At 44.4% G+C, this 23,026-nt stretch overlaps 1 protein-coding gene across 1 annotated transcript in view; it reads left to right on the top strand.

The window, feature by feature from the left end:
- The window catches only part of LOC144694497 (uncharacterized), a 130,853-nt gene that overhangs the window by 94,940 nt on the left and 12,887 nt on the right, over positions 1 to 23,026 (top strand). Inside the window, exons 47-55 of the mRNA XM_078564993.1 lie at positions 2,561 to 2,665; positions 3,878 to 4,021; positions 5,001 to 5,093; positions 6,003 to 6,131; positions 8,423 to 8,539; positions 9,776 to 9,880; positions 16,351 to 16,464; positions 16,894 to 17,028; positions 18,181 to 18,303. Of these exons, the coding sequence (XP_078421119.1) occupies positions 2,561 to 2,665; positions 3,878 to 4,021; positions 5,001 to 5,093; positions 6,003 to 6,131; positions 8,423 to 8,539; positions 9,776 to 9,880; positions 16,351 to 16,464; positions 16,894 to 17,028; positions 18,181 to 18,303 (1,065 nt within the window). The remainder of the gene's footprint in view (positions 1 to 2,560; positions 2,666 to 3,877; positions 4,022 to 5,000; positions 5,094 to 6,002; positions 6,132 to 8,422; positions 8,540 to 9,775; positions 9,881 to 16,350; positions 16,465 to 16,893; positions 17,029 to 18,180; positions 18,304 to 23,026) is intronic.

Genomic DNA, 23,026 nt, shown 5'->3' with positions numbered 1-23,026 from the left:
AGAGCTTGTACAAATTTAAACATCTCCCCACTGGATTCTACTCTGGAGATAAATCCTTCCTCACCCCCTAGTGTCTCTTTTTTAACTGCCAACATTTTCAGTTGGAATTCTCTTTCTCTCTCTCTTTCTCTTTCCTCCTTCTCCATCTTTGCAATTTCTAATTCCTTTTTAAAAGCCATTTCTCTGCCCTTTGCTTCTAATTCAAGCATTTTCATTTGCAACTGAAATCTCACTTCCTCCAACTGTGACTCGCTAGGTTTCATTTCCAACTGCAGATGCTGTATATACTTTTAACTATATCTGATTTCCTTGTAACCCCAATTTTAACTTATCAGCCAGCTTTGTTAGCTTACTTTTGGTTACTTTCTCTAACCCAATCAGAGTTATCTCTTCTACACCCAGAGAAGACTTAGCAATTGCCAAAGCCATCTTGCAGTCTCACCACTTCTAGAATACCTCACCAGCTCCTGAATTCAAAGTGTCTCTCGTAACCTTTAAGATTCACCAATTCCAAACCAATCAAGAAATTAGAAATATAATTTATCCCGGCAAGAACCCCCAATTGTTATGACCGCGTAGTTGGTAAAGCTGAGTTATTTTAAAAATCCCAGAGGAAAACCTTAAGCAATTATCATAACTTATGATAATTTGAGTTTGAGATGCAACTCTAAATTCAAGAATCAGACCACCAGTTCTTGAGGTTTTACATTAAACAAAATGAAATATTTTATTAATTTACACAGGTTAAAATATATATATACACATGGCTTCAAATTACTACGATCATAACTTTTAACAAATTCCCAAACTAATCTCCATTAAGGCAACAGCAACCCATAGATTTTACCAGACGCCAGACAAAGCATTTTCACCTTAAAAATTCAAAATGAGGTTATTTTCACTTTGGTTCCTGTGGAGACGGTTGGAGGCTTACAGCTGCCTTTTGATCTCACATTGCCTCTGCTCTACACACACAACACTGCTGAAGTTATACCTAGCACAGCCCATTGAATATAAATTATCATTGTATCAACAACATCTGAACTAAACCTCTCTAACACTAAAACTTTTTATCATAGTACTAATTGTATTAGTAATATAAACATATTGCTTGGTATCTGCGAGATAGGTGTCAGTTTTCACCCCACTTCTTGAATGCTCTATTCAAAAAATGCAAATACACTCTAGCTCTCCCACATATCAAAACTAGTACACATCAAAGCACTCAGACTAGCTGGCTTTAATACAATTAAGACATACCCACATACTAAACCTCTATTTTAAAAGAAAAATATTTTCCAATAATATTATATATGTTAGTAGCTTCATGACAGTACTGAGAAAATTATTAGAACTAAAAGCTGACAAGTCCCCAGGTCCTGATTGATTCATCCTAGGGCCTTAAAATAAGTGGCTGCTGAGTTAGTAGATGCATTGGTTTAAATTTTCCAAAATTGCTTAGATTCTGGAAAGGTCCTATCAGATTAGAAAATAGCAAATGTGACCCATCTATTGAAGAAAGGAGGGAGACAGAAAGCAGAAAACCATAGGCCAGTTGGCTTAACTTCTATCATAGGGAAATTGCTGAAACCTATTATTGAGGAGGTCATTATAGGGCTGTGCCTGGTGTGTGTAGTATGCCGTAAGTGTTGCATAATTGTAACTAGTGTAGTGACGTACCCAGAGGGTGGAGGGGGGTGTGGTGATGGGGCTGGTGACCAGGTTGTGACAAGAGAACAGTATCTCCATGATGTTTCAGGCCAATGAGTGAATCAGACTGAGAGGCCTTCCCTCTGCTAGTTGGCTCTTGGCCTGTTTCAGGCGGTAGTGTAAGAGGCTCAGTGTGAGTTCCACTGGAACCCATAATGAACCCACAAGTTCACTGCACTCCTTCCTGTCTTGAAGAGGTTGTCTTATGAAGAAAGGTTGAATGGGTTAGGCCTATAGCCATTGGAATTTAGAAAAATGAGAGGTGATCTTATTGAAATATATAAGATCCAGAGGGTACTTGGTAGGGTGGATACCCAAAGGATGTTTCCTCTTGTGGGGGAGACTAGAATGAGGGCACATAGTTTAAAAATCAGAGGTCTCCCTTTTAAGACAGAGATGAGGAGAAACTTTTTCTCCGATAGGGGTGTTGATGTGTGGAATTCTCTTCCTCAGAAAGTAATGGAGGCTGGGCCTTTGAATTTTGTTAGGCAATGTATTCAAGGGTTAGAGGTCGCAGAGAGGAAAGTGGAGCTGAGATCACCATCAGATCAGCCATGATCTTACTGAATGGTGGAACAGGCTTGAAGGGTTGAATGGCCTACTCCTGCTCCTATGTTCCTACGTAGTGTGATGAAGGATAGACTCTCAATTTCCCACGCTTCAGTCAAAAATGTCCCCCAACTGGGGCTCAGCAACGACCTTTACACCCAGGGTAGTAATCCTCACATCAGGTCTACATTCCTGGGGACTGGATGTTATCAGCCCCCAGTCTAGCCCCGAGCCAAGGTAAGGTAACATGTTAGGTCTCCCTCATGTCACTCACCCTTTACCAATTTCTCTTTTCTTCCAGGTTGGATGGCTGGGTCAGGCCGGCCTGGTCCCCCAGGACCGCCAGGTGCTCCTGGTGCCCCAGGGTCTATCTCTGTGACAGGGGATCTCAGTGCTATGATCCAGGGTAAGTATCACTTCAATAACCGAGTGCCTAGGTATGGTTTGAGGGAACTCGGACGAGGGCCCCGCAAGTCTGTGTGGCTCCATGCAGCCAATGGCTTTTTCCCATTGCTTTTGTTAGAACAATACGTTTCAATTATCAATACACGGGGAGATGAGCCGGCAATATCTCATACACACATTTTGGTGGTGAAATAGGACACAGCAGCGTTGAAGGTGTCAGTAACAAAATTTAAAAGGGAACAAGGTTAGAGAATTAGAGAAGATAAACAAGCAGGTGAATGGAGTTCACTTACAGATCAGCCACCAAATAATTGAATGGAAGAAAGGGCTGAAAGGGCTGAATGGCCTCTTCCAGTTCCTATACTCTTATATAAACACAGCACTCCCTCGCATGCTGTGGGTGGAATGATCCTTTTCTTTGACTCTGGTTCACAGTGACTGAATCACCCAGCGTAAAGCCAATTAGCAAACCCGGAGGCCTTCCCTCTGCCAGTGGACACGCTTCTATCTGGGCTTCAGGTTCTGTTTCGAATCCCATGCACATTACCTTGTATTTAACAACGTACTGATTCTGCCTTGACCCCTTTGTGGGCTCATCCCCTCCTTTACATTGGCCAAATGACAACATAGATTGGGGCTATCAGCAAGTTGTCTGGTGTCGTGGGGTGAGCACCTACAGAATGCCAGGGGTCAGTGCGCCTCCAGACAGAGCACTTTCTTTGTCTCCACCTGTATCCAGTTTTTACATTGAATTATATAGAATCTACATCACAGAAACAGGCCCCTCAGCCCAAGTGGTCTATGCTGGTACGGAGCCTCCTCCCAATCAGCTTAATCTCACCCTGTCACTATATTCTTCTATTCCTCTGCTCCTCCTGTGTTTATCCAACTTCCCTTAAGTGCATCTATACTATTTACTTCAACCATTCCCCGTGGCAGCGAGTTCCACATTCTCACCACTCTCTGGGTAAAGAGATTTCTCCTGAATTCCCGATTGGATTTATTAGTGACGATCTTATAACTTTAGCCCCTAGTTTTAGATTTCTCCCCAAGTGAAAACATCACCTATATGTTGACCTCATCAAACCTTTTCATAATTTTAAAGACCTTTATCAGGCCTAGAGAAAAGAGGACCGGTCTGTTGGGTATTTCCTGATAGTTTTAATCTCTCAATTTATTGAACGTGCTGCTGGTTTTCAAATTCTCTCTGCAGATGAGAACATTCGAAGATATTTGATGGGACCACCAGGACCACAAGGACCACCCGGGCGCCCAGGTTACACAACGTTAGAAGGAACGACAAATGTGCAGCTCAATTACGGAGACATTGCTACCCGTGTCCGAGATTACATGAGGAGTAAGTGTCAGGCGGACATGTGGCAGATAGAGGTCAATGTGGGAAAGTGGAAAGACAGTCACTTCAGGTCTGAGAAATACAAATGGGAATATCTTGTAAATGATGAGAGACTTGGAGCTGTGGAAGGACAAAGGTATTTGGGTGCCCAAGTACAGATACTGCTGAAAGCTAGTGGTTAGGTACAAAAAGCTATCAAAAGGCTCATGGAAAGTTGGCCTTTTTCTCATGAGGACTGGAGCACCAAGGAGAGGAAGTGATGTGACAGCTTTACAGAGCCCCGGTCAGACCACACCCGGCAGTAACTGTCCATTTCTGGAGCCCGCGCCTCTGGCTGGAGATATTGGCCTTAGAGTGGATGCAGGGTAGATTCACCAGAATGATCCTGGGGCTAAAAGGATTAAATTATGTGGAGAGGTTATATAGACTAGGCTTGTATTCCCTTGAGTTCAGAAGATTAAGGGGTGATCTAATTGAGGTGTTTATAATGATTAAAGGATTCAATAGGGTCGATAGAGAGAAACTATTTCTTTTGGTTGGGGGAGTCCTGAACAAGAGGGCAGAACCTTAAAATTAAAGCCAGGCTGTTCAGGGTTGATGTCAGGAGGCAATTCTTCTCACAATGCAGATTGGAAACCAGGAACTCTCTCCCCCAAAAGCTGAGAATGCTGAGGGTCGACTGGAGCTTTTAAGACCAAGATTGATAGATTTTGGTTAAGAGTACTGAGGGAAATGCAGCAAAGGTGGGTAAATGGGGACAATCAGCTGCTCAGTGATGGTGAAGTGGACTCACTGGCCATGCAGTGGGTTCAGGACAGGGAGATTCATTTTTCACCCAGGTTGACACTCCTGTCCTGAGCCTGTTTTTTGATGATGTGGAGGTGACCTGCACTTTACCAAACTGTGGCATTGTGCCTTTGTAAACCAATACTGAGTGACGATGGTGATTTAACGGCCCCTTTTATTTCTGCCTCCCCGCCAGGTTCAGGAATGAGTCTTGGGGTCCAAGGACCACCTGGTCCTCCTGGCTCAGCAGGCTCTGTGTCCAGCAGCGAGCTAATAGCTCTTCTACAAAGTAAGTATCATCAGCCAGCAATGGAATTAAATGTACAACCTCAAACCCTCTCCTCTACCCACAATCACACCCCTCCCCACAGCCCGGCCCCTCCCCACAGCCCGGCCCCTCCCCACAACCCCAGCTCTCCAAATGTTCTGATATCAGGTAACATATAATATAATATAACATAACATGTACTGTTAAGGGGTGTATCTTAAACTGCTGTCAATCACTACCACCTCAACAGGATATGATGTATCGGTTCCATGACTTGTATTCAGTCTACCAGCAGCAGAAATAAGATTCAGATATGTACGATCCATAGTCTCCTAGTTAACTCTTTTTGTATATAGTCTTATCTTCAAATAAAGAACCCACATTATTGTTTTGCCAATCCTTGTGTGATTGGTACGTTTACGTTGAAGAGAAGAACGTAATACACAACTGCGGCAGTCCACACACCAGCTCTCCACTTCTTTCTGACCCGGAGACACAGCTGCTAATTGACCTGGGCTGACACCTTTGTTTTTATTCTTTCACGGGATGTGGGCATCGCTGGCTGGGCCAGCATTTATAGCCCATCCCTAATTGCCCTCGAAGGTGTTGGTGAGCTACCTTCTTGACCCGCTGCAGTCCATGTGGTGTAGGTACACTCACAGTGCTGTTAGGGAGGGAGTTCCAGGATTTTGACCCAGCGACAGTGAAGGAACAGCCATATATTTCCAATTGAGGATGGTGAGTGACTTGGAGGGGAACTTAGTGTTCCCATGTGTTTGCTGCTCTTGTCCTTCTATGGTAAAGGTCGCATGTTTGAAAGGTGCTGTTGACCTAATTCCTCTAATATTCACTGTGTAGGAACAATTTTTCTAACTGTTCTTATTGTGTTTTCTGCATGTTCTGAACAAACTCTCATTTTACTTAATTTAGCCTCTTCCGTTCGGAGAATTCTCGGTCAACCTGGCCCTCCTGGGCCACGGGGTCTGCCAGGACCGGTTGGACCTCCTGGTCTCGGAGGTGGAAACTTCCGCATTGAAGATGTTGTTTCCTACATTCAAAGTAATTTCATTTCTTATATTTTTAATGAACGTTTTCTCCAATTTTGGTTGTGATGCCCTTCAATTTTGACCAACCAGCTAACCCTCAATGCCCAGACGTGCAGGTGAAGAATTGGGACTTGAGTGAGGTGAGATAGGGACACGGTGCCCTGAGCTCTACTGCAGTAAGAATCTGAGGCTTCAGAACCGGTTGTTTTGGGGGTAGATGGTAGTGGGCATCGGGAGGAGGGCAGGAGCAATGTCACTGTGGAGTAACACTGTGAGATGCCTCTGGATGTTCCTGAGTCTGCGGGAAACTTTTTGATTGATTGGTGCCTATGTGCAGTGCTGTTTGTGTGTGCTGTAAACTGATTGGTGCCTGTGTGCAGTGCTATTTGTGTGTGCTGTAAACTGATTGGTGCATGTGTGCAGTGCTATTTGTGTGTGCTGTAAACTGATTGGTGCCTGTGTGCAGTGCTATTTGTGTGTGCTGTAAACAGATTGGTGCCTGTGTGCAGCGCTATTTGTGTGTGCTGTAAACTGATTGGTGCCTGTGTGCAGTGCTATTTGTGTGTGCTGTAAACTGATTGGTGCCTGTGTGCAGTGCTGTTTGTGTGTGCTGTAAACTGATTGGTGCCTGTGTGCAGTGCTATTTGTGTGTGCTGTAAACTGATTGGTGCCTGTGTGCAGTGCTATTTGTGTGTGCTGTAAACTGATTGGTGCCTGTGTGCAGCGCTATTTGTGTGTGCTGTAAACTGATTGGTGCCTGTGTGCAGTGCTATTTGTGTGTGCTGTAAACTGATTGGTGCCTGTGTGCAGTGCTGTTTGTGTGTGCTGTAAACTGATTGGTGCCTGTGTGCAGTGCTGTTTGTGTGTGCTGTAAACTGATTGGTGCCTGTGTGCAGTGCTGTTTGTGTGTGCTGTAAACTGATTGGTGCCTGTGTGCAGTGCTGTTTGTGGTACTGTAAACTAATTGGTGCCAATGTGCAGTGCTATTTGTGTGTGCTGTAAACTGATTGGTGCCTGTGTGCAGCGCTATTTGTGTGTGCTGTAAACTGATTGGTGCCTGTGTGCAGCGCTATTTGTGTGCTGTAAACTGATTGGTGCCTGTGTGCAGTGCTGTTTGTGTGTGCTGTAAACTGATTGGTGCCTGTGTGCAGCGCTATTTGTGTGTGCTGTAAACTGATTGGTGCCTGTGTGCAGTGCTGTTTCTGTGTGCTGTAAACTGATTGGTGCCTGTGTGCAGTGCTGTTTGTGGTGCTGTAAACTGATTGGTGCCAATGTGCAATGCTATTTGTGTGTGCTGTAAACTGATTGGTGCCTGTGTGCAGCGCTATTTGTGTGTGCTGTAAACTGATTGGTGCCTGTGTGCAGTGCTGTTTGTGTGCTGTAAACTGATTGGTGCCTGTGTGCAGTGCTGTTTGTGTGTGCTGTAAACTGATTGGTGCCTGTGTGCAGTGCTGTTTGTGTGTGCTGTAAACTGATTGGTGCCTGTGTGCAGTGCTGTTGGTGTGTGCTGTAAACTGATTGGTGCCTGTGTGCAGTGCTGTTTGTGTGTGCTGTAAACTGATTGGTGCATGTGTGCAGTGCTGTTTGTGTGTGCTGTAAACTGATTGGTGCCTATGTGCAGTGCTGTTTGTGTGTGCTGTAAACTGATTGGTGCCTGTGTGCAGTGCTATTTGTGTGTGCTGTAAACTGATTGGTGCCTGTGTGCAGCGCTATTTGTGTGTGCTGTAAACTGATTGGTGCCTGTGTGCAGTGCTATTTGTGTGTGCTGTAAACTGATTGGTGCCTGTGTGCAGTGCTGTTTGTGTGTGCTGTAAACTGATTGGTGCCTGTGTGCAGTGCTATTTGTGTGTGCTGTAAACTGATTGGTGCCTGTGTGCAGTGCTGTTTGTGTGTGCTGTAAACTGATTGGTGCCTGTGTGCAGTGCTGTTTGTGTGTGCTGTAAACTGATTGGTGCCTGTGTGCAGTGCTGTTTGTGTGCTGTAAACTGATTGGTGCCTGTGTGCAGTGCTGTTTGTGTGCTGTAAACTGATTGGTGCCTGTGTGCAGTGCTGTTTGTGTGTGCTGTAAACTGATTGGTGCCTGTGTGCAGTGCTGTTTGTGTGTGCTGTAAACTGATTGGTGCCTGTGTGCAGCGCTGTTTGTGTGTGCTGTAAACTGATTGGTGCCTGTGTGCAGTGCTGTTGGTGTGTGCTGTAAACTCCTCAGCATTAGGATGCCAGCAGTGGCTCTGCGCATTCTCACTGCTCCATCACCATTGTATTAGTCCAGTGTCACCACTAATCGCAATGCCTCTGTGCCTCTAGATTCGGGTTATAGTATTGCAGGCCCTCAAGGGCCCCCAGGACCACCGGGACCACCAGGAACCGGATATCCTGAAGATCGGCAACGACTCAAGACTGAGATTATCGATTATTTCTCAAGTAAGTGTCAATCTCAATCCCTAAAATAAAAGCAAATACTGCGGATGATGGAAATCTGAAATAAAAACAGAGAATGCTTGAAAAACTCAGCAGGTCTGGCAGCATCTGTGGGGAGAGAAACAGAGTTAACATTTTGAGTCTAATATGACTTCTTAACCAGCATAAGGACTTGAAACATTATTAACTCTGTTTCTCTCTCCATAGATGCTGCCAGACCTGCTGAGTTTTTACAGCATTTTCTGTTATTTAATCTTAGTCCCACTTGATAAGATTTAAATTTTATTTTGAACATTCACATCCTGAACTTGCTGGGGCTGAGGACTCTGAGAATTCCCCTCTGGTCAGATCCATTACTGAACCTGTGGCATCTGGTGGGAATGCTGCATAGGAACACCTTTCGTCAGGACTAATGGTCTATCCTGAGCCTCTGATGAGAATGTTCAGAGGAATGGTACTGAGAGGCCATTCTGACTGTGTCAGTTTACATTGTATGCTGATAATTCTCATATTCTCTGCTGTCCATACTGTTTATCCTGTGAGTCTGTGCACGGCACTGTGTGATGGAGCCAATTCTTTGCTACCTTCTTTATTCTGTCCCTTTGTGGGTCTGTGTTGAATTTAAATGGGATATTATCATATATCCTTTACTGTTACAAGTTTGAAAACTAGGTAACACTGGTAATGTCTGATTAATACTCTTTGTTAAATCAAGCTAGTAAGATAATAAAACACAGCCCTTTACATGCAATGTAGATGAGAAATAGGTCTTACGTATCAAGGACACCTTCAGGAAATGCAGGCATTTTGATCTTGACTGCTTATGTATCTAGAATGACAAGGGCAGCAGATAGATGGGAACACCATCATCTGGAAGTTCTCATCCAAGACACTCACCATCCTGACTTGGAAATATATCACCATTCCTTCACTGTCGCTGGGTCAAAATCCTGGAACTGCCTCCCACAGCACTGTGGGTGTACCTATACCACATGGACTGCAGTGGTTCAAGAAGGCAGCTCACTACCACACTCTCGAGAACAGTTAGGGATGGGCAATAAATGCTGGCCTAGCCAGCGATGCCCACATCCTGTGAATGAATTAAAAAAAAAAGTGCTGGCCTCAGCAAAACCAGTTGGAAGTTCTCCGGGGTCTCTCCGGGCTGTAACACTCAGTTGGACGACATGGCCCATACTCCTGTCTATAGATGGTTGCTAACTGAGTCTGTCTGTTCTCCAGGTGATAGAATGAGACCGTACATCACTGGACCAGCAGGACCTCCAGGAACCCCTGGTCACATTGTATATTCTGAAGTAGCTCCACGACTCGCTCAATATATGAAAGGTAGGTCATTAATACAGAATCAGATTGATATCATTACCAGCGCATGCATACAAACATACAAATTAGGAGCAGGAGTAGGCAATTCGGCCCATCGAGCCTCCTCTGCCATTTGATAAAATCATGGCTGATCTGATTGTGACCTCAACTCCACATTCCTCTCTACCCCGATACCCCTTGGCTCCCTTGTCAATCAAAAATCTATCTAACTCAGCCTTAAAAATATTGAATGACCATTCCCAAACTGCTCTCCGGGGAACAGAATTCCACATTCCAATGACCTTTAGGGAGAGAAAATTTCTCCTCCGTCTTAAATGAGAGACCCCTTATTTTTAAACTCTGTCCCCAAGTTCTAGTCTCTCCCAAGAGGCGGAAACATCCTCTCAGCATCCATCCTGTTAAAGTCCCTCAGGGTCTTGTATGTTTCAATAAGATCCCCTCTCATTCTTCTAAACTCCAATGGATACAGGCCCAAACTGTTCCATCGTTCCTCATAAAATAACCCCTTCAAGCCAGGAATGATTCAAGTGAACCTTCTTTGCAATGCTTCCAATGCAGTTACGTCCTTTCTTAAATAAGGAGACCAACGCTATACACAGTACTCGAGATGTGGTCTCACCAGTGCCCTATACAACTGTAGCAAAATTTCCCTATTTTTATATTCTGTTCTTCTTGCAATAAATGACAACATTCCATTTGCTCCCCTAATCACTTGCTGCACCAGCATACTAATTTTTTGTGATTCATGTACCAAAACACCCAGGTCCCTCTGTACCACAGACTTTTGCAATTTTTCTCCATTTAAATAATATGCTGCTTTTCTATTCTTCCTGCCAAAGTGAACAAATTCACATTTTCCCATATTATACCCCATCTGCCAATTCTTTGCCCACTCACTTAACCTGTCTAAATCCCTTTGTAGACACCTGGGGCAGAATTTTGCCCTCATCAGTCGGGCTTGGAGGGGGCGAGCGGGAGAGGTTGGGAAGCTGACCACTGCCCGCGATCGCGACTTACCGCAATTTCACGCTGGTGGGCCAACTAAGGCCCACCCAGTGTGAAATGCTTGCTGCAGCGCTGAGCGCTGCTTGTGTTGGGGGAGGAGGGCAAGCGCGCAGGTTTGCGCATGCGCGCAAGTTCACGGGGTGCGCACATGTGCAGTCAGGAAAGGGTTCCTGAGGTTTAGAGCTGCCTTGGGGAGTTGAAGATTTAAAAAATTAAAAATAAACAATTTTGAAATGTTAAAAAGCATGTTTCCTCATGTGACTCTGTCACACGGGCAGGAGAATGTTATAAATGAAATATAAACATTTTTATTTGCCGTTGGAAACTTCATCCCGCCCGTGGGTGAGGTTTCCTAAAAAATCCAAAGGCTGCTTGGCCTTTTCGCCTGCCCACCAACTGTAAGGTTGGACGGGCAACGAAAAATTGAACTTAATTATTACTTTAATGGCCTTAATAGGCCTTTTAATTGTCAGCAGGCGCGCTGCTGACTCCCACGCATATCTATCGACCAAAATATCACACGAGTGCATGATGACATTGGATTGCTTGCCCGACATCATCACGCATCATTTTATGCTCATTCGGGTCAGGTGCGTAACCCCCCGACAAGCAGAAATTCTGGCCCTTATGTCCTCCTCATAATTTACTTACCTACCTATCTTGGTGTCATCAGCAAATTTAGCAATGATACATTCGGTCCTTGCATCCAAGTCGTTTTTATAGATAGTAAATAATTGAGGAGTGGGAGAGTTTCTTGGTCAGCCATACTGCAGAAGGTATCAGCAAACCACTGTAGTACTTTGCCAAGCATAATCAAGGACCAATCCAATGGAAGTCCATGGTCACCAAGACATGGTACTGGAGGAGGAGATAGTTGAGGCCCCAGCACTGATCCCTGTGGCAATCCACTGGTTACAGCTTACCACCCCAAAAATGACCCATTTATCCCTACTCTCTGCATCTTGTTAACCAACCAATCCTCTATCATGATATGTTATCCCCTACTGGCATCTTATGAACCACATGTGCCGTTTCCCCTTTATCCATGTTACTCGTTACTTTGACAAAGAACTATAATAAATTAACCTAACATGATTTCCCTTTCAAAAAACCATGTTGACTTTGCATAATTGCAGTAAGATTTTCTAAGCGTTCTGCTATAACCTCCTTAATAATAGATTCTAGCATTTTCCCTATTTCAGATGTTAGGCTAACTGGCCTGTAGTTTCCTGCTTTCTGTCTCCCTCCTTTCTTGAATAGAGGAGACACATTTGCTATTTTCCAATCTGATGGGACCTTTCCAAAATCTAGGGAATTTTGGAAAATTACAACCAATGCATCTAATATCTCAGCAGCCACTTCTTTTAAGATCTTAGGATGAAGTCCATCAGGTCCTGGTGACTTGTCAGTCTTCTGTTCCAATAGTTTTCTCAGTATCTTTTCCCTGGTGATTGTAATTGTTTTAAGTTCCTCCCTCCCTTTCACCTCTTGATTTACAAGTATCTCTGGGATATTATTTGTCTGTTTAACGCTTCTACCATTTCCTTATTTTCCATTATTAATTCCCCACTCTCACACTCTAGTTACTCTTTTCCTTTTTAAATATTTGTAGAAGCTTTTACTATCTGCTATTATATTTCTAGTTAGCTGTCTCTCATACTATAATTTCTCCTACCTTTTACTTTTTTGTCTTTTTTTGCTGTTTTGAAAATTCTATCCAACCTTTTGACCTATCACTAATCTTCGCTAAATGGTACACTTTTTCTTTTAATTTTAAACTATCTTTAACCTCCTTAGTTAGCCATGGATGGTGTATCCTTCTCCTAAGAGTCTTTCCTTCTCACTGGAATATATTTTGCTGAATGTTGTTAAATATCTCCTTAAACGTTTGCCACTGCATTTCTACTGACCTATCCTTAACCTATTTTCCCATCTCACTTTTTAGCCAGCTACGTCTTCATACGTAGTTGTAATTGCCTTTATTTAAGTTTAAAACACTAGTCTTAGACCCACTCATCTCTTCCTCAAACTGAATGTGAAATTCAATCATGTTATGATCACTGCTACCTGGAGGCTCCTTTAATATGAGGCCATTAATTACTCTTGCCTTATTGAACACTACCAGGTCTAGAATAGGCTACTCTCTGGCTCTAGAATGTGCTGCTCTAAGATATTGTCCCGAAAACACTCTATGCACTGATCTTCCAGTCTAACTTTGCCAATCTGATTCATCCAATCTATATGTAGATTACAATCACCCATAATTATTGCCATCCCTTTCTCACAAGGCCCCATTATTTCTTCCTGTGTACCCCATCCTACAATGTCATTACTGTTAGGAGACCTATAAACTATTCCCAGAATTGACTACCCAAATTGATTTTACACCTTGATCTCTAGAACTAAGGTAATCTCTCACTAGTGCATTAAAGTCATCCTTTAATTAACAGAACAACCCCACCACCCTTTCCTAGTTTCCTATCCTTCTGAAATGTCAAGTACCTTTGAATATTCAGGTGCCAGCATTGGTCACCTTGCAGCCATGTAGAGTCATAGAGTCATAGTTATACAGCACAGAAACAGGCCCTTCAGCCCATCGTGTATGTGCCAGCCATCAAACACCTATCTATTCTAATCCCATTTTCCAGCACTTGGCCCGTAGCCCTGTATGCTATGGCATTTCAAGTGCTCATCTATGTCTCAGTAAAAGCTATCAGGTCATACAGATTTATTTCCATTTGAGCTGACAATTCATCTGCTCAGTTACATATGCAATGAGCAGCCAGATACAGAGCCTTTAGTTCTGTCCTATGTTTGCATATTCTGGCCTTATCTGCTGTCGCTGGTTTGTACGCTCTGTCCCTTCCTGCCACACTCAGATTATCATTTCCCTTATTGCTACCTTGCTCTCTTCCTTTAATTTATCACATCTTCCCTCACGTGATCGCTCACCCCACTATTTAACTTAAAGCCCTCTCTACCGCCCTAGTTTTACAGCTGCCAGAACATTGGTCCATGCACGGTTCAGGTGTAGACTGGCCCAATAGTACATCTTCCACTTTCTCCAGTACTGGGGTCAGCGTCCCTTGAATTGAAACCCATTTCTCCCACACCAGTCTTTGAGCCATGCATTGAACTCCCTGTGTTGCCACTTTTTCACTGTCACTGGGTCGAAACCCTGGAACTCCCTTCCTAACAGCACTGTGGGTGTACCTAGTTCAAGAAGGCATCTCACCACCAACTTCTCACCACCACCTTCTCAAGGGCAATTAGAGATGAGCAATAAATGCTGGCCCAGCCAACATCACCCACATCCTGTGAATGATTTTTAAAATGTTTTTAACCCTAAACCAATTTTCTTGTGGCTCAGGTAATAATCCAGAGATTATTACCTTTGAGGTCCTACTTTTTAATTTAGCCTCTAGCTGCTCATATTCCCTGTGCAGAACCTCTTTCCTATGTCATTGGTACACAGATGGGCCACAACAAATGGAACATCTACAGTGGCGTAATGGTATTGTCGCTGGACTGGTAATCCAGAGACCCGGGGTAATGCTCTGGGGACCTGGGTTTGAATCCCACCATAGCAGATGGTAAAATTTGAATTCAATAAAAAATTTAGAATTAAAAGTCTAATGATGACCATGAAACTACTGTTGATTGTTGTAAAAACCCATCTGGTTCACTAATGTCCTTTAGGGAAGGAAATCTGCTATCCTTACCTGGTCTGGCCTAAATGTGACTCTAGACCCACAGCAATGTGGTTGACTCTTTAAAAAAAAATGCCCTCTGAACAAAGGCAATTAGGGATAGGCAATAAATGCTGGCCTAGACAGTGACACCCACATCCCATGAACAACTGAAAAAAAGATGCCCTATACCCTGGTATCAGGCAGACAACACAGCCATCTGGACTCACACTCTCTTCCACTACTATAACTACATTCCTATTTGCTTGAATGGCTTCCTGTACCACTGTGCCATGATTAGTTCACTTATCCACCTTGCAGTCCCTGCTCTCATCCAAACAAGCTGCAAGAACCTTGAACCTGGCACGCAATTGCTAGGATTGAGCCTCCTCCACTTCTACCTCCTGGGTCCCCATTCCTGCTTCACTTGCAGCCACACCTTTATGTCCCTGACCATGGACCAGATCAGAAGACCCTAGTCTAGGGTGTGAATGTCTTCTGAAACAAATTGTCCAAGTAACTTGCCCCCTCCCTGATGCATTGTGGTGTCTGCAGCTCAGCCTCCAGCTGAATGACTCTGAGCTGAAGTACCTAAAGCTGCAGATGTTGTTGCCCTAGATCACATTGGCAGACAGAAGCTCCCAGATACTGCAGCCGCATACATCACCTGCCCTGCCATCTTTATTACATCTTAATTAACTAATGAATTATTTATTTTCTTAATTTTTAAAATAAATATGTCTAGTCTTATTTATGCGTATGTTCTTCCTTTTTTTTATTCATTCATGGGATGTGGATGTCACTGGCTAGGCCAGCATTATTGCCCACCCCTAATTGCCCTTGAGAAGGTTCATTTCAATAAATGCTCTACTTACCCCAATGGAAGTTCCCTAGTTAGATATGATATATAGGACATACTCACCAGCCAATCACCTGTTTCCCTGCAATGTCACACCTCGATTCATGTTTCTGAAAGTGGCTCTCACTGTCCACAGGTGGTGAACCCTGTTCCTCTCCAAACTCTCACTGCTTTTATATCCCCCATTCCTCTCCAAACTCTCACCGCTTTTATATCCCCCATTCTTCTCCAAACTCTCACTGCTTTTATATCCCTGTTCCTCTCCAAACTCTCACCGCTTTTATATCCCCTGTTCCTCTCCACACTCTCACTGCTTTTATATACCTGTTCCTCTCCAAACTCTCACCGCTTTTATATCCCCCATTCCTCTCCAACCTCTCACTACATTTTTGGCCCCATGTGATATCCATATGAAAACATACTTGATCCCCGTCTGGTCATAAAATGTCCAAATGTTTATTTTTTTATTTGTTCAAAATGATGGCCAGAAGCATAAAGATTGAGCAAAGTATAATCTATCCAATCATTTCTTAATCATTGACAAATCCACAGGGGGGCAATTATCCTTCATAACAATATATGATTAGTGTACAATCTCGGGCAGATCAAGAATAGTAATCCCTTTGGCTGATGAAGAATTCCAACTTCACCTTGTTCGAGAATCAATTTTCAATCTCTTTGAAGGAAGACATTTTCAATGGAAGGTTACAGCATTATACATACAGGGAGCTACACACAATTCACAATGTGTACCGCAGGGAATATAGCTCTCTCCAAACTATCCCCTTTTGTTAATGAATGAAATTAAATGAACCACTTTGTTCTTGGGATCAGGCAACAACGTCTGATCTTTACAAGTGAATCAGCTGAAAACACCTACTGCGGAACCACATTTTCTGACTTAGGACTTGCTGTTTCAGATACTGGGCTGATTGATGCCCACACCGTCACCACTTTGGGTTCTGGACGTCGCAGAGTGTCCTGGCAAGATGGAACAAGTAGAAATGACACAGAGTTGGAGGAGCACATTAGGGGTAGGACCATGAATTAGCACTGGTATAGTGTGTATATGTTTATTTCCCAATCCTTTAGTCTCACTGGTTAAGGAGAGAGACTGTTTGTCCTGTTTTTCACCCAGCCCCCTGATGTCCCTTGCTGTCCTCGCTGTCTCGCTATCAGCTCACATTCCAGCAACTTTGTGGGCCACATTTTTAAAAACAGATGTATGTAATTGTTAGCCTGACTAAAGGAGAACATTATGAGATGCCCCTTTCTAGCAAAATTAGGATGCTTGGTCACACTGTCTACATCCCTTGTGTCTCACTGATGCTGCTGTGACACAGGACAAACATTGATATAGACAAGCGATCACCTGCACCTTTCTTATAAATCAGGTCATCACCCAATTTACCACAGCAATGGGACAATATCCGGTAAATGCTTTTCATCATTGTCCTCTCTAGATAATGGATGGAGTGTACACACAGCTCACAGTTCATCCCGACACTCATCAATACCTGGGGAATCTGGCCGTTTTGTGTTTGACTGGGAGAAAGCATTCCACGGGAACAGGACAGCATATGAGGAATACCTGCGAGGTGAGAAGTCAGATTTTTACTGGATTTAATGGGGTTGTACAGGATCCCCAGGATTGTATGGGATCCCCAGTATTGAAAGGGATCCCCAGATTTTGTGGTTTCATTGATCATCATTTGAAGGAGATTCTGCTGCTTCCCCCGCAGCCCCCACCCCCAACACTCCACCACCTTCCGACTAAGTCCAGGGCAAGAGAGCTTTTGGGCAGCCTTCCCCCAGAAGCCAATTGGGACCCTTAAGTGGGCCTCATCCCACTGCCAGTGGTATTCAACCAGCAGCAGGTGGGGTGGGGGGGGCTCACCATCCAGGAGGGCCCCTCAGCAGACCTTGTCAGCTTGTGGCTTTGTTGGGGGAGGGGGTCCTTCCATCACAGGCACTCGGGAAGAAGGGAGCCTACAGGAAGCCACTCCGTCTGCTCTTGCTATTGCTTTTTATTCAGAAAAGGGTGTAAGGATAAGCCAAGCAGCTACATGCCAGTCAGCTTAACCTCGGAGGTGGGAAAGCTTTTAGAAGCGATAATCTAGCACAAATTTAACAAGTCACTTGGATAAATATGGATTAATTAAGGAAAGCCATCACAGATTTGTTGAAGACAAATCATGTTTAACTAACTTGAATTTTTTTGATGAGTTGAGAGAGGGTTGATGAGGGTAATGCAGTTGGTGTGGTGTACATGGTCTTCCAAAAGGTGTTTGACAAAGTGCCACATAACAGCCTTGTCAGCAAAGTTAAAGCTCATGAAATAAAAAAGGACAGTGGAAGCATGGATACAATGGTGGAGGTAGATACAATCATGGCTTTCAAAAGGAAATTGGATAATTATTTGAAGAGAGAAAAATTGCAGGGCTGTGGGGAAAGGGCAGGTGAGTGGGGCTAGGTGAGTTGCGCTTACAAAGAGCCAACACGGAAATGATGAGCTGAATAGCCTCTTTCTGTGTTATAACCATTCCATGATTCCAAATCGGCATCTCTAACTTCTGACCTCCAGTAACTGCAGTTATCTGATCAAATAATTGAAATCCCAATGGCCTGAAATCCCAATGTGCTTACTTAATGACAGTTAAAGGTACCAGCTCTATCACCACAATGTATCACCCAGTGAACGGTTTAACATTGCCGCCCTTGTAACCAGTTTCAACATTGTCCTTTTGTAGCTAAGGGCTGGACTGTGAACAGATCACACAGCTCAGGAGAACATGGAATCTCCAGCTTTCTCGAAGACAATTGGGAGAAAGTCTTCAATGGGAACAGAACAGCATACGAGGAATACCTGAGAGGTGAGAGCAATGGGATTTGTGGAGGATTCCCAGCAGTGGTGTTGGCTTTCCTGGCGTTGGGATTTCCTGATGTTGGGGGCATTCCCTGGTATTAGGAGGACTCCTTGGGCAATAGGAGATGAGATTTGTCAGCATCCTGTGCATAATCATTTTAGGGACATAGGAACAAAGGAGCAGGAGTAGGCCATTCGGCCCATCAAACTGCTGCACCATTCAACTGGATCATGGCGGATTATCTACCTCATCATCACTTTCCCGCACTATCCCTATATCCCTTGGTATCTTTAATATCTAGGAATCTATCGATTTCTGTCTTGAACAGACTCAATAATTGAGCTTCCTGTTACGATCCCAGCTGATGTAACACTGGGCAAGTCAGATGCCAGAGTGAAACCTGGCTTGATAGGTTCTAACTTTGATTTGTTTTTAGAAACCATGGAGGAAAGTTACTGAACAAATTAACAGGAGTTTACTGATGAACCTTTAACACATAGAACAAACATCATTATTTAAATATGGAAAAATGAACTATATTACACCAGACAAAAAGGTTGGAAAGATCTCAATACAAACACAAGAAGATGATTCAAAGTCACACTATTCCCTTTAACCCAGCAAAACCCTTACAGACACACAACCCAGTTAAGATTAACCACCAGCTCAACACCACTGCTTCTTGCTGGGGCTGGCTGAGTTGCAAACAATTTTCTTCTGGCATACTTCTGAGCATTTTCCCCAGCTGGTATCTCTCCCCGAGACACCCAAAACCACACTCCAAACTCATTATTACTTCAACTGCAGAGCAAACACTCGAAACTCAGTTCCCTAGCAGCCTTGCAGTATTTCTTATCAGAGAGCTTAGAGCTCCTGTCTTCCCTCTCTGGCATACACACTCTGAGCTTCTTTTCTGTCTTTACCTGTGGCTCTGTGCGTCTCTGGACCCTTGTCACTAGGGAGCAGCACATTTTTTTTCTATTGTGTTTTGCCCAAAATCACTGAACTACTAACCCATCTCTTCAAATGCATGTATACAAAAACAAATCCAGAAAATCTGACCTTTTTGCTAGGAGGCCCTCCAGACTTCCCAGTACCAAGTTCACAAAAAACCTAAATGAAACTGAAACCCTGTTCCACTTTCTTAACACGTAAATATAAATCAAACTTAAAATTATACATTGGTCCTAACATTCCACAGCCCTCTGGGTTAGAGGATTCCAAAGATTTGCCACCCTCTGAATGAAGAAATTCCTCCTCACCTCAGTCTTAAATGGCCTTCCCCTTATTCTGAGACTGTATTCCCTGCTTCTAGATTCACCAGCCAGGGGGAACATCCTCCCTGCATCTACCCTGTCATGCCCTGTAAGAATTATGTAAGTTTCAATGAAATCACCTCTCATTCTGCGAATCTCTAGAGGATATAGGCCCAGTTTCCTCAATCACCCCTCATAGGACAATCCCGCCATCCCAGGGACTAGTCTGGTGAACCTCTGTTGCATTCCCTCTATGGCAAGTGCATCCTTCTTCAGATAAGGAGACCAAAACTGTGCACAATACTCCAGGTATGGACTCACCAAGGCTCTGCACAATTGCAGCAAGATACTTTACTCCTGAACTCAAATCCTCTGATGAAGGCCAACATACCATTTGACTTCCTAATTGCTTGCAGCACCTGCATGCTTGCTTTTAGTGATGCAGGGTCTCCTGCTGAAAAGTGTGGATGATGCTTCAGTTAGCCAAGAGTTCTCCCTCCGTTAGTCAAGGGTGTCCCCACCAAACCTACTCTCCCCCCCACTATAAACTTAGTTTTTTCTTCATATTTATTCATGGGATGCAGGTGTCGCTGGCTGGGCCAGCATTTATTGCCTATTCCTAATTGTCCTTGAGAAGGTGGTGGTAAGCTGCTTTCTTGAACCGCTGCAGTCCATGTGATGTAGGAACACCCACATGGCTGTTAGGAAGGGAGTTCCAGGATTTTGACCCAGCAACAGTGAAGGAATGGTGATATATTTCCAAGTCAGTATGGTGAGTGACTTGGAGGGCAAATTGCAGGTGGTGGTGTTCCCACCTATCTGCTGCCCTTGTAGTCAAAGTATTTCTCTGGCTAGTCCAGTTCAGTTTCTGGTCAATGGTAACCCCCAGGATGTTGATATTGGGGGATTCAATGATGATAATGACATTGAATGTCAAGTGGCGATGGTTAGATTGTCTCTTGTTGGAGATGGTCATTACCTGGCACTTTTGTGGCGCGAATGTTACTTAGCACTTGTCAGCCCAAGCCTGGATATTGTCTGGATATCTGAGGAGCCATGAATGGTGCTGAACATTGTGCGAACATCAGCGAATATCCCCACTTTTGATCTTATGATGGAAGGAAGGTCTTTGATGAAGCAGCTGAAGATGGTTGGGCCGAGGACACTACCCTGAGGAACTCCTGCAGTGATGTCCCGGGCCTGGTCTGGTTGACCTCCAACAACCACAACCATCATCCTTTGTGCTAGGTATGACTCCAACCAGTGGAGAGTTTTCCCCATGATTCCCATTGATTCCAGTTTTGCTCAGGCTCCTTGATGCCACACTTGGTCAAAGGGCAGTCACTATTACCTCACCTCAGGAGTTCAGCTCTTTTGTCCATGTTTGAACCAAGGCTGTAACGAGGTCAAGAGCTGAGTGACCCTGGTGGAATCCAAACTGAAAGTCAGTGAGGAGGTTATTGCTAAGTCAGTGCCCTTTGGATAACATTGATGATGACCCCTTCCATCGCTTTGCTGATGAGCGAGAGTAGACTGATGGGACGGTAATTGGCCGGGTTGGATTTGTTCTGCTTTTTGTGTACAGGACATACCTGGGCAATTTTCCACATTGCTGGGTAGATGCCAGTGTTGTAGCTGTGCTGGAACAGCTTGGCTAGGGGTGCGGCAAGTTCTAGAGCACAGGTCTTCAGTACTATTGCTCGAATATTGTCAGGGCCCATTGCCTTTGCACTATCCAGTGCCTTCAGCCATCTCTTGATATCACATGGAGTGAATGCTGGAGACCTCCAAAGGAGGCTGAGATGGATCATCCACTCGGTACTTCTGGCTGAAGATTATTGTGAATGCTTCAGCCTTATCTTTGCACTGATGTGCAAAACCCCATCTCCCCCATCATTGAAGATGGGGATATTTGTATAGCTTCCTCCTCCAGTGAATTAATTGTCCACCACCATTCACGGCTGGATGTGGCAGGACAGCAGAGCTTAGATCTGATCCATTGTTTGTGGAATCGCTTAGCCCTGTCTATCACTTGCTGCTTATGCTGTTTGGCACACAAATAGTCTTGTGTTGTAGCTTCACCAGGTTGACATCTCATTTTTAGGTATGCCTGGTGCTCCTCCTGCACTCTTCATTGAACCAGGGTTGATCCCCTGGCTTGGTGGTAATGGTACAGTGGAGGATATGCCAGGCCATGAGGTTGAAGATTGTGGTTGAGTACAATTCTGCTGCTGCTGATGGCCTACAGCGCCTTATGGATGCCCAGTCTTGAGTTGCTAGATCTGTTTGAAATCTATCCCATTTAGCACAGTGTTAGTGCCACACAACACGATGGAGGGTATCCTCAATGCGAAGAAGGGACTTCATCTCCACAATGACTGTGCGGTGGTCACTCCTACTGATGCTGTCATGGACAGATGAATCTGCAGCAGGCAGGTTGGAGAGGATGAGGTCAAGTATGTTTTTCCCTCACCACCTGCTGCAAATGCAGTCTAGCAGTTATGTCATTTAGGACTCAGCCAGCTTGGTCAGTAAGGGTGCTACCAAGTCACTCTTGATGATGGACATTGAAGTCCCCCACCCAGAGTACATCCTGCGCCCTTGCCACCCTCAGTGGTGTTCAACATGGTGGAGCATTGATTCATTTGCTGAAGGGGGAAGGGGGGTGGGTACATGGTAAGCAGCAGGAGGTTTCCTTGCCCATGTTTGGGCTGATGCTATGAGACGTCATGGGATCCAGAGATGATGTTGAGCACTCCCAGGGCAACTCCCTCCTGACTGTATACCACTAGTACAGCACCTCTACTGGGACTGTCCTGCTGGTGGGGCAGACTATGTCAGGCTGTTGCTTGACTAGTCTGTGAGACAGCGCTCCCAATTTTGGCACTAGCCTCCAGATGTTAGTAAGGAGGACCTTGCAGGGTCGTTGTTGTTTCCGGTGTCTCAGTCGATAACAGGTAGTCCATCTGGCTTCATTCCTTATTATTGACTCTCGACTGGTTTGATGCTTGTTTATAAGAGTCAACCACATTGCTGTGGGTCTGAAGTCACATGTAGGCCAGACCAGCAGATTTCCTTCCCTATAGGGCATTGGTGAACCGGGTGGGTTTTTACAACAATTGATTTACGGTCATCATTAGACTTTTAATTCCAGATTTTTGTTGTATTCAAATTTCACCATCTGCTGTGGTAGGATTCGAACCTAGTTCCTCAGTGCATTATCCCTGAGTCTCTGGATTACTAGTCCAGTGACAATACCACTATGCCACCACTTCCCCCCCAGTGCTGCACTGTCGGAGGGTCAGTATTGAGGGAGCGCTGCACTGTTGGAGGGTCCATACTGAAGGACTGCTGCACTGTCGGATGGTCAGTACTGAGGGAGTGCTGCAATGTCAGAGGTGCCTTTCAGGTGAATGTCAAGGAACCCATGGCAATATTTGGAAGAGGAGTTCTTCCCACTCTTCTGTCCAATA

The sequence above is a fragment of the Cetorhinus maximus genome, chromosome 20 (assembly GCF_964194155.1).
Source record: "Cetorhinus maximus chromosome 20, sCetMax3.hap1.1, whole genome shotgun sequence".
Lineage (NCBI taxonomy): Eukaryota > Metazoa > Chordata > Chondrichthyes > Lamniformes > Cetorhinidae > Cetorhinus > Cetorhinus maximus.
Note: the sequence above shows the minus strand (reverse complement) of the source record. Positions and strands in the feature narration are given on the sequence as shown.